We start from the raw sequence: 12,379 nt of genomic DNA, 5'->3' as shown, positions 1-12,379 counted from the left end.
GCGGGCATACTCGATTGCAGCAATGTATATGTGAGGTGAGGTGAAATGGAGTTCAACGTCGCGTCCAAGATTATTGCATTTATATAGCGACGTGCATGTACGTGTGTGTTTGTGATTCTGCTTGTACTAGTCCGGACTGATGCCGATTTATAGTGCTAGCCCACTGAGATACCATGCCACAGTTTAACATGAATACCCCACTCACACACAGTATACTGACCCTGAGACGAAGTTCTTGTTTTAGCCCCTTAATGCCGAGCGCCAGGCAGGGTAACAACAAGTACCATCTTTTAACGTCTTTTAGGATGACGCGGTCGGGGATCGAACCCCGGACTTTCCGCTCTCCGGGCGGACGCTCTACCGCTAGACCACGGAGGCAGTCCACCAATGTATAGCAGCAACAACAACAACAACAGCAACAACTACCCGTATCTGTGACATCATGTTGTCACTTCTGTAAAACAGTCCTTAAATAGTCTTGCTTTAGTTTTCATGTTATCAGGGTTACTTTTACAATCAGCTGATCTACACCTTACACAAGTTCAGATTTTTGTGGTTTAATTTCTTGGTTCGTTTGGACATTATTTTATTAAAAGAACAAAACAAATAAAAATTGTCAGATGTATGATGCTTATAAGTTCTAGTACCGGTTACAACACAATAATGTTTCACGCCCATTCATACGAACGTGTGAGTTGACTGTTCGCGAGAGTACATGGGTACAGACGGGCCAGGCAACTGCTTGTCAATCCGTATAGTTATCTGTAGACCACAAGTCTGAATGAATAAAAACATGATACTGAATGTCGAAGTTGGCACACAGTGGGTGGATAGATAGATAGATAGATAGATAGATAGATAGATAGATAGATAGATAGATAGATAGATAGATAGATAGATAGATAGATAGATAGATAGATAGATGACAGATAGATAGATAGATAGATGATAGATAGATAGATAGATGACAGATAGATAGATAGATAGATAGATAGATAGATAGATGACAGATAGATAGATAGATAGATAGATAGATAGATAGATAGATAGATAGATAGATAGATAGATAGATAGATAGATAGATAGATAGATAGATAGATGACAGATAGATAGATAGATAGATAGATGTACATGTAAGGACAACAAAATTGAAAAGATAACAAAAGGTGGAAAATAACAAAAGGTAGGAACTAACAAGGGAAGCCAACAGATGGTTTGCGCTGATAGGCGATTAGCAATAGACAATGGAAGCCAACAGATGGTTGGCGCTGATAAGTGATTAGCAATAGACAATGGAAGCCAACAGATGGTTTGCGCTGATAAGTGATTAGCAATAGACAATGGAAGCCAACAGATGGTTGGCGCTGATAGGTGATTAGCAATAGACAATGGAAGCCAACAGATGGTTGGCGCTGATAAGTGATTAGCAATAGACAAGGGAAGCCAACAGATGGTTGGCGCTGATAAGTGATTAGCAATAGACAATGGAAGCCAACAGATGGTTGGCGCTGATAAGTGATTAGCAATAGACAAGGGAAGCCAACAGATGGTTGGCGCTGATAAGTGATTAGCAATAGACAATGGAAGCCAACACTTTACAGTAATTAGCGCTGATGGTATTAATTACACGATATTAAATAAATGTTCCGATCACTCAAGTGTTTTTGCCTTTGAGATAGATGTGGACAAATCAGAGATGAAAGAAGAGATTAATTTCAATATAATCCGTGGCTTACCAAGCAGTTTCTTATGCGTTTATGTTTCCACAAGCCGCAAAAATAGACCACGCCCATTAACCGACTACTGTTTCCTGATTGGTTAAAATGGAATGGGTGAGCTTGTGTTGCATTATAGCGCTGAACGATTAACTGTTGTTTTGTGTTGATTTATGGAGTGTAATTCATTGTTAAAACAATGTTGTAACTAAGAAAACGTACAACTCTATGGACAACTTATGGTTTGGTGCATATAGCGACGTTTCCTGTGTAGATTCTTACACCTTATCACCGTTATAAAAGTGACCACAACCAAGTGATCAGATTGGTAAAGGACATAAAGATACAGACCTAGATGTCCTTTACCAATTAGGAAATAAATCAACCATCTTCCTAGGAGACTTCAATGCCCATCATCCTACCTGGGGCATTGCAGATAAACTAGACAACCATGGACAACTAATATCAGAGTGGATCGAAAAAAATGACCTAATACTATTAAACAATAACCAACCAACTAGGTACGACAAAACCCACCACACCATGTCGGCTATCGACTTAACAATATGTACGCCAGACTTAGCACAAAGTCTGATGTGGGACGTCCACCCAGTACCTCTAGGCAGCGACCACTTTCCCATAAATATAACCCTAGGAAATATAAAAATACCAAATCAAACCCCTAAACAGGAACCTAAATTTCAGTACAAAAACGCCAACTGGGACCAATTCCAAGAATTATGCAACGAAGCTAATCTAAACGATTTAGAAACAACAGACCCCGAAACATTCTGTCAAAACCTAACTAACTTCATAATCAACGCAGCCAAATCCGCAATCCCCTTCAAATCATCCAACCCAGGAAAACCCACTGTCCCTTGGTGGAATGAGGAAATAGAGCTAACTAGACTAAAACGCAAATCAGCTTTCAACAGAGCTAAACGAGACCCCTCTCATCTCAAAACAGCTCATGAACTTAACCACCAAGTGCAAAACCTAGTTAAAACTGCTAAAACCAAAAACTGGAAAAAATTCTGTGAGGAGCTAAATCACCACACCGACGCTAGGAAGGTGTGGCGCAAAATTCACGCCATCCGAGGCATCAAACGGCACAAAAAAAGCCCCAATATAAACAACTCAACTAACCCCACCCAAAAGGCCAACAACCTAGCCAAACACTTCTCTAAAGTTAGCAGCAACAGTAACTTCAGTAAGAAATTCCAAGATAAACTAAATAAAGAAACCAAATTCTCCAAAGAAAACAGACAAGACAACCTAGAAATAAATCAACCTTACACCATAGAAGAACTAAATCACGTACTAAACAATAGAAAAAAAGGAACAGCCCCTGGCCTAGACCTCACCTCTTACCAAATAATCAAACACTTACCTACCAAACTACTCCAAACTTTACTTAAACTATACAACCTAGTCTACCTAAACGGACAGGTCCCATCCTCATGGAAGGAAGCTCTAGTAATCCCAATACCTAAACCAAATAAACCAGCAGATCAGGCAAACTCCTATAGGCCCATCTCCTTAACCTCAAATCTCTGCAAAATAATGGAACTTATGACTAAAAATAGGCTACAGCACTACCTAGACCAAAACAACATCATAAACCCTGACCAAAGCGGCTTCACTCCTGGCCGATCAACTCTCGATAACCTTGCCCGACTAGAACAGGATATAAAAACAGGACAGTTAAACAAGCAATACACCATAGGCATATTCCTCGACTTCTCTAAAGCTTTCGATATGGTATGGCACCAAGGGCTAATACAAAAACTAAAAAAAATAGGACTAAAAGGTCAAATAATAAACTTCATCCAAGATTTCCTAAACAATCGCAAAATTACCGTGGGTATAGACCATACACTATCGGACCAGTGTCCCCTAGAAAATGGCACTCCCCAGGGCAGCATCCTCAGCCCAACCCTCTTCAATATAATGATAAATGATCTATTCGAGGGCTTATCCCCTAAACTAAACACTTCAAAATTCGCGGATGACGGAGCCCTATGGATCCGCACTAAAAGCATTAAAATGGCAGAAAACTTAATCCAAAAATCTCTAAATAAAATACAACAATGGGCAGACAAATGGGGCTTCTCCCTTAACTCAGATAAAACAACAGGAATAGTATTCAAACATAAAAACATGAAACCTGCCTACCCAATCCTCCAGCTAAACAACCAAACAATCAAATTCCAAAAACAAACAAAATTCTTAGGACTTATTTTCGATCAACACCTCACCTGGGAGGCTCACGTCCAAAACCTAAAAACTAGATGCAGCAAAGACCTTAACACATTAAGATGTCTCACCGGCTCTAACTGGGGAGCCTCCAAAGATACCCTCCTCTCACTATATACAACACTAATTAGATCAAAACTAGACTACGGCTGTGCCATATACAATACCCTAAACAACTCTCTTTCTAAAAAACTTGACTCAATACAATATCAGGCTCTCAAACTAATTACACGCACCCAACATGGCACCTCTTACACCTCACTTCAGGCCCTTACAGGAGAAATGCCACTAAATCTACGCAGGGAACATCTAAGCCTTAATTTCTGGGCCGCGTCCCAAACAAACCCTCTCATCCAAAACCTAATTAACCAAAACATTAGCCCAAGAAACCAAGCTCTAGCTCGCAAACACCCCTTACTCACCCCAATATCCCAAAGAATAACTAACTACCTCAATGAACACCAAACTCAAAATCTTAAACAAAACTGCAAAAAATCAAATATCTTCACCCCTAAACTCAAAATACCCCAAATAGACACAACGCTAGCTAACCAAATAAATAAACAAACCGACCCAAACATAGCTAAAACCACCACACTTGCATACATACACGAAAATTGGCCAAATTGGTGTCACATATACACTGACGGATCTTCAGACCCGATCTCCAACCACACAGGCTTCGGAGTCCATACCACACAACCAGTTATATCCACACAATCTTACCGACTCCCTAACAACCAATCAATATTCACGGCCGAACTTATGGGCATGGCCTCAGCCCTGCATAACCAACAATCTAAAAACAACAAAAAAATCCTAATTCTCACTGACTCCCTTAGTGGACTACAAGCCCTCCAAAACAAAAATACCAAAAAACGACCTAAATTAATAAACCAAATACTTAAAAGCTCCAACGACCTAACAAAAGCAGGCAAACAAATAACCTTCTTGTGGATCCCCGCCCACGTAGGAATTTACGGCAATGAAAGCGCCGATAAAGCAGCTAAATTATCTCTCAAAATACCAGAAATAAGCCTAAACCTACCCATCTCAAAATCAGAAATTAAAAGTGTAAACAAACAAAAAATAACCAAAAAATGGCATAATCAATATCAAAACTCAAATAGCCAAATAAAAAAAGTGCTCAGAAAACCACTAGCCAAACCTAAAATCCTACACCCCTCTAAAAAAATTGACAGATTAATTACAAAACTCCAAACAGGACACACCAACCTAAATAACCACCTAAAACAACTTAAAAGACACACCACAGGCAACTGCCCCCACTGCAAACAACCCGAAACCACAGAACACGCACTCATTCACTGCACCCACTATCAAACACACAGAACCACACTACAAACCGCCCTCAATCTAAATAAGGTTCCTACTCTAGATGAAATACTAAACCCTCAAAATAAACTAGAAAACTTCAAGGCCCTAGGCGTATTCCTAATCAAAACAGACCTAATTAAGCGCATCTAAAAATTAATTAATCTACGAATCCAAAATCCAATAAACATACAAACACGCACCTCACCCGGCTCCCTTAGTTCCCTCCTCCACCCACCTCGGCATTTATTCCAAATTTAAAAATTTCAAAAAATCAATATAAGCAACCCCTAAAAGCCCCCTCTTGGGTTGCACACACCACTTTCACCCTTCTCGGAATACACTAAATGGTCAGGCCAGGCCCGTGTGCGAAATACGCTGTAGTCGGAAAGCGCACGTTAAATCTTTTATATCAGTCAGTCAGTGATCAGATTGGTTGGTTGGTTTGCCACACTCAGCAATATTCCAGCTATATGGCGACGGTCTTTAAATAATCTGGGCCAGACAATCCAGTGATTAATATCATGAGCATCAACCCACGCAATTTGGATCGATGACATGCATCAACCAAGTCAGCGAGCCTGACCATCCGATCCCGTTAGTCGCCTCTTACGACAAGCATAATCACCCTTTACGGCAAGCATGGGCTGCTGAAGACCTATTCTACAACCCATACTTGATGAGAGGTCTATATGCATGACTTGTTGTGTTAAGCAGTAGATTAACATCTCATCAAGTCATAGCTAAATGACTTACATTCTCAACAGGCATAAGGACTCACGATCAATGAAAAAAGTCGCAAAAATGACAACAAAGAATTTATTGACACTGTCACACAAAACAATTTGGTGTAAATTAACATGAATCTTTCCTTCTATAGAGGGGCTTGATGTCGGATCTGTGGTAACAACTGGACGTTTGAGATTGTCACAATGTTCCTAGAAGTGACGTCAAAAACGCCCCAAGTCGTTGTGAAGAGTTGCGTCCCTTAGGCGTGTCCGGAACATGTGATCGCGGATTAGCTCTGACTAGGTTTCTGAGTTTGTCAGCACATTCCCGTGCTCATGTGTTTCTCCAAAGTGGTAAAGGCCGTTCCACGGGATCTTAACTCGCATCAAGTTGACACGCTGTAATGCATCTGACATACTGTTCAAAGTGGCATTTAAACTCACTTACTCGTTGCGTTGAAGATTCTTTTACTTTTGTAGCGATGTGCACGCACCTGCGTGATTGTACATGTGCCGGTTTTATAGTAGCTAGGCACGCAGATACTATGCAACAATTTAATATTGATACCCCACTCAGATAAGATAGAATCTTGTGTAATCCACCAAATGCCGAGCGCCAGGCACGGAAAGAGTGAACGAAGCACCTAGACCAGCGTATCTGATTTCTGTTTCTCGAAACTGATGTGTAACGACTGATGTGTAAGTTCCAAATGTAGATGATTTTTTCTTGACAGTTTATAAATCCTGTCGTTTCTGAACACCATGGTGTCCTACACACAAAAACTTGTACTATCGTGGCTATATTTGTGTTGTGTGGCGGTTCTCCTTTGTTTAAATCCTGAAAGAGGTGGTCAGGAAATGAAGGCGAATCATGTTCGTCAGATCTAAATACAGGGAATGTCGTTTCGGAATAAATGGTCTGATATTAATGAGATTGCGGAAAGCGACAGACAGCTTCGAGCCAGGGGGTGATAAATACGAAGTAGAAGGAATTCGTGATGGGATGGTGATGGAACGGCGGTGCAGTAGTGCCGAGATGGCAGCACTTTGAGATCGCTGCCTGGTGATGCACTCGCTACAAGACCAAACACGACACGTGATACCGTCAAACCCGTTCGTCAAAAATACCTCTCTGCGTAAATCCAGTCACAACTACAATCATAAATTATTACTGCATTATAGATAAATTATTACTACGCCAGATCATCTCCTGTCACAATATTTAAAGCCGCTGCCATATAGCCGGAACAACTAACAAACATACCTATGTGTAAGATTCAATTCGAGATGGGCAGTAGGGAAGCTTTGTGGTGAAATCCTTGTAGTCGACATCAGCGATGTTGCTTCAATAGTGTTATGAGCCGCGACAATTCCACTCACTCACTCACTCACTCATACCTAGGTGAGGTGGAGAACATCTTCTCGAGGCAAGAGAGTTAACTGACTATAAAAGTCCAGTTTCCACCTTTGCCGAACTAGGCTGGTATTATGGAGTTACACTTTGGCTGGACTAACGAGTCTATGCATAGTCCAATCAAAATCTCGCAACGAAATCGAAATCCGGTTCGTAAAATGTCGTGCAGATCTCGGTCGACTGCAGGATTTGCAAAACATGTGCACCGCCAACTCGTTGTCAACAGATATTTTCCAAACTTTTCCATGTTTTTAATCAAGGTGCTCGCGTGATTTGATGCACTTCGCAATGTAAGACACGTTTTATCACATTATAGATACTGATTATCGATCAGATCGTCTTGATTGGACGCCGCCATTTTGTTTGAAACAAATGCAAGTGATAGAATCGGATTGGTCCATAGGAGAGGCTCAAAAGGGACATAACTCCAGGAATTCCAGCCTAGTTCGGCAAGGGTGGAAACTAGACTTTTTAAAGTCAGTTAACTCTCTTGCCTCGGGAAGATGGGTGGTAGGGTGCCCTAGTGGTTACAGCATTCGATCGTTACGCCAAAGCCTCATGAATGAATCCCCATATGTCTAGCCTTGATGCTGCTGCAATGTTGCCTAAAGCAGCGTAAAAATCCACACTCACTCAATCATTCACTCACTCACTCACTCTTCACAAGGATCTACGTCAGGGGGACTTTGTCTCTAGAATACAGGCGACCGAACAACGAGGCTGTGATAAGCGGTTTGGAAAATCCATTTCCTCCATGAAGAACCCCGTCTTTAAAAGTCCACTCTCCTTGCACAAGACCAATATATTGTCCATCAGAAATGAGCACTTCTGGGAAAATAAACGGAGTTGATAAATTACCACTTATTTCCATGAAGCTAAACATTGAGCGTGATTGTTTCACAGGGTCCCCGCAACTGGACATATCATTATCCGGGCACATCAATACGGAACAGATCTGAGTAAAACGCCCGTCATCAAAACCATTAAATACTGCCAGAACAAACAAACCCTCAAGGACGGAGAGGTTCTCCCTGGTGTAGACCACCGTGCAGCACACATCCTCTCTACAAGCACGTTGTTTTGTGGAATGTCGAACACTGATTGATTCATTCAAAAAAAAAAAAAAAAAAGGTCGTGTCCTCAAAAGATTTCATCTCTGACGTCATGCTTATGTTTGCCTCTTTATGGGTTATTCCTGCATCCTTAATGCGCGCCATCTGTCGGTGGTGCTGAATGTCTACTAATCAGCATTCGTGCACGTGGTAACCCGGATGTAACACAACCGGCATGATACTTGGCAAGATTTCGACTGTGACGGCACAAAGAAACGTGACCTCTTGTGTTATCGGTGTGTTGTAACCGGTACTAGAACTTATAAGCATCATACATCTGACAATTTTTGTTTGTTTTGTTCTTTTAATAAAATAATGGTCAAACGAACCAAGAAATTAAACCACAAAAATCTGAACTTGTGTAAGTTGTAGATCAGCTGATTGTAAAAGTAACCCTGATAACATGAAAACTAAAGCAAGACTATTTAAGGACTGTTTTACAGAAGTGACAACATGATGTCACAGATACGGGTTGTTGTTGCTGTTGTTGTTGTTGTTGCTGCTGTACATTGGTGGACTGCCTCCGTGGTCTAGCGGTAGAGCGTCCGCCCGGAGAGTGGAAAGTCCGGGGTTCGACCCCTGGGGACACCAGAAATGGGCTTCACACATTGTACCCATGTCGGGAATCGAACCCGGGTCTTCGGCGTGACGAGCGAACGCTTTAACCACTAGGCTACCCGATCGCCCTGTTTTAATATGTAATAATGACAATGTAACAATGTTGTACGGGACATGTAGAGTTCATGTTGTTGTATTGACACAAACCTACTCATCATGTTACACTTCAAGTTAAACTAACAACGCTGGGGTTTCTACCATTTCTCACAAGTTGAACTTTGTACCGGTAGAGATAACGCTTTGTTTTCACCAATATCATTTTACTCACCAAGTGCAAGTTGCCAGTGATGAATGAGAAGTCACTCTCCCCTGGAAGTGAATTGTAAAACTTGAAGCGTGACACAATTGTCCTAATCCACTGGAGGAATCTGTACAGTAGATAGATCACTGCTGCTGTGACGATCGTCCCCGGAATGTTGTCACGTAGACTGACGTCCATGATGTATGCTTTTAACAACCGGAAAATATGACACCACTTGCTGCCGGCTACAATTGTCCAGGTTGGATGATGATGTGATCTATTAGCGCAGTTTATAGGTCACAGAACATGCATTCAAATAAATTCGGTCACAAACACGTCCCCTGTAGGAGACGAGTCGAATCACATCGTCGTGTGTAGAAATACAAGCAGACACTGGAAATAGAGCATGGCAGGTTCCACAAGCTCGCCTCAAACCTGGTTGCAGTGACCTAGTAAGCAAACGGTAGAACGATATACTGCCAGTTTTTTTGTAGGTACTGCTTTGTTGTTGTTTTACGCCGCACTGAGCAATATTTAAGCTATATGACGTCGACCAGACAATTTAGTGATTGATATCATGGGCATCGATCTGCGCATCTGGGATCCAATGACAATCAATCAGCAAGTTACCAAGTCCAATCACTTAATCCATCTAGTCGCCTCTTACGACCAGCATAGGTTGCTAGGGACTTTTTATCACCCGGGATATCCACGTGGTGTGATGTCGTCTAGGAAGACCCGGTCCTTTCAACCCTGGGAAGATGGGAAGATGGGGAGCTGTGTTCGTGGGTTTGGCCAATGTGGTAACCGTCTAAGACCTGCATCACTTCGTGCTTTCCCGGGTTATAGGATACAGTATAGAAACATAGAAGTACAAATATAGCTGCTCAGTGCTTAGTTTCAAGGGACTTCCCGAATAATGCAAACTGGGCAGTTGTGACCTAGCGAAGCCCCACCTCACCCCTCCACCCCCACTAGTCTCACCCCACCTCATCCCTCCACCCACCCCTTGCCCCTTCACCCCAACTAGTCTCACCCACACCTCACCCCTCCACCACCACCAGTCTCACCCCACCTCACACCTCCACCCAAACCTCATCCCTCCAATCCCCACTAGTCTCACCCCCACCAGCCTCACCAGTCTCACCCCCACCACACCCCTCAACCACCACCAGTCTCACTCAACCTTATCCCCCATACCCATCCCACCCCACCTCTCCACCACCACCAGTCTCACCCCACCTCATCCCTCCACCCACCCCTTGCCCCTCCACCCCAACTAGTCTCACCCACACCTCACACCTCCACCACCACCAGTCTCATCCCACCTCCCACCTCCACCCAAACCTCATCCCTCCAATCCCCACTAGTCTCACCCCCACCAGCCTCAGCAGTCTCACCCCCACCTCACCCCTCAACCACCACCAGTCTCACTCCACATTATTCCCCATACCCATCTCACCCCACCTCTCCACCACCACCAGTCTCACCCCACCTCATCTCCCACCCCACCCCACCCCCACCACCCCTACCAGTCTCATCCCTCCACCACCACCAGTCTCAACCCCACCCTATCCCCTTCTCACCCCTCCACCCACACCAGCCTCACCCACACCTCACCCCTCCACCACCACCAGTCTCACCCCACCAGTCTAACCCCTCAACCCCAAAACCCCTACCAGCCTCAACCCACCCCACCCCTCCACCAACACCAGCCTCACCCCACCTCACCCCTTCACCACCCCAGCATCACCAGCCTCACCCACACCTCACCCCTCCACCCTCACCAGTCTCATCCCACCTCACACCTCCACCACCACCAGTCTCATCCACACCTCACCCCTCCATCCCCCCAAGCGTCACCCACACCTCATCCCTCCGCCCCACCAGTCTCACCCCACCTCATCCCCACCTTACCCCCTCCTCACCCCCCACCTCACCCCTCCACCATCACCAGCCTCACACACACACTCGCCTCGTGATTCAGACGGGATCGCTTTCTCGCAGAATACCGAGTTTCTGGGAATTAGCCGGATGTTATATTTAGTACTCTTGTAAATTCCCCTGTTCCTGAGAAGTACTTCAAGTTCATATTTTCATCAGGCCCTCTGAAAAGCTGAATGATAAGGCGTTTTGAGGGGTAAATGATGTACGTAATACAGCATACAAAATAGGCGTCATAAAGCGTGTATGATATATATGACATGTCGTACACGCAATGCAGAGTACATGATTGGCGTTATACAGAGTACAGGATTGCGTTATACATAGTATATGATTGGCGTTATACAGAGTAAATTATTTGCGTTATACGGAGTATATGATTGGCATTATACAGAGTATGTGGTTGTCATTTAACAGACAACATAATAGGCGCTATGCAGAGGACATGACAGGCATTATACACAATATGTGGCTGGCGTTATGAAGAGTACATGATTGGAGTTATACAGAGTAAATGACTCGTCTTACAGAGTATGTGGCTGGTGTCACACAGAGTCTATGGTAGGTGTTATACACAGTTATGATAAGGCTTTAATCGTGTTATTTGATAGCCGTTAGGCACAACGTCTGACATATACCATTTTTAGCCGTGAACATCATGGGGACTAGGATATCACAAATATCTGTAATTTAGTCATTATCTAACAATATAATATAGCTACGCGATAAATCGCAAAGAACGATGGAGAATGCAGTGTGGTTTATTTCACGATAAAACATTGTTCTAATATGACGGTATGGTTTATTCTCCCTGCAGTGTTTTATTGTGCGATATACAACTCCAACTTGTCATTAATTTCCTTTGATGCATGTTTTCCTGAATATACGTGTAAGGGTTTGGAATACTTGGAATACTGGTTTGTGCACATTATATATTCTGCAGATAAAGGCTTCTGAAGATCGAACGGTCTCCTCTGTGAGTTCACCGATTCCTAAGTTTTGAACAATTAATGGTG

General features: G+C 43.2%; 1 protein-coding gene across 1 annotated transcript; it reads left to right on the top strand.

Moving 5' to 3' along the window:
• The first annotated feature begins 9,644 nt into the window (after positions 1-9,644).
• Positions 9,645-11,075, top strand: LOC139473135 (uncharacterized). The gene is made up of 2 exons (XM_071255653.1): positions 9,645-9,678; positions 10,537-11,075. The coding sequence occupies exons 1-2, from the start codon at positions 9,645-9,647 to the stop codon at positions 11,073-11,075; spliced, it is 573 nt and encodes a 190-aa protein (XP_071111754.1).
• The last annotated feature ends 1,304 nt before the right edge of the window (positions 11,076-12,379 follow it).

The sequence above is a fragment of the Haliotis cracherodii genome, unplaced genomic scaffold, assembly GCF_022045235.1.
Source record: "Haliotis cracherodii isolate W230 unplaced genomic scaffold, xgHalCrac1.p SCAF_27, whole genome shotgun sequence".
Classification (NCBI taxonomy): Eukaryota; Metazoa; Mollusca; class Gastropoda; order Lepetellida; family Haliotidae; genus Haliotis; species Haliotis cracherodii.
The sequence above is the reverse complement of the archived record's forward strand: the minus strand, read 5'-3'. Positions and strand labels throughout refer to the sequence as shown.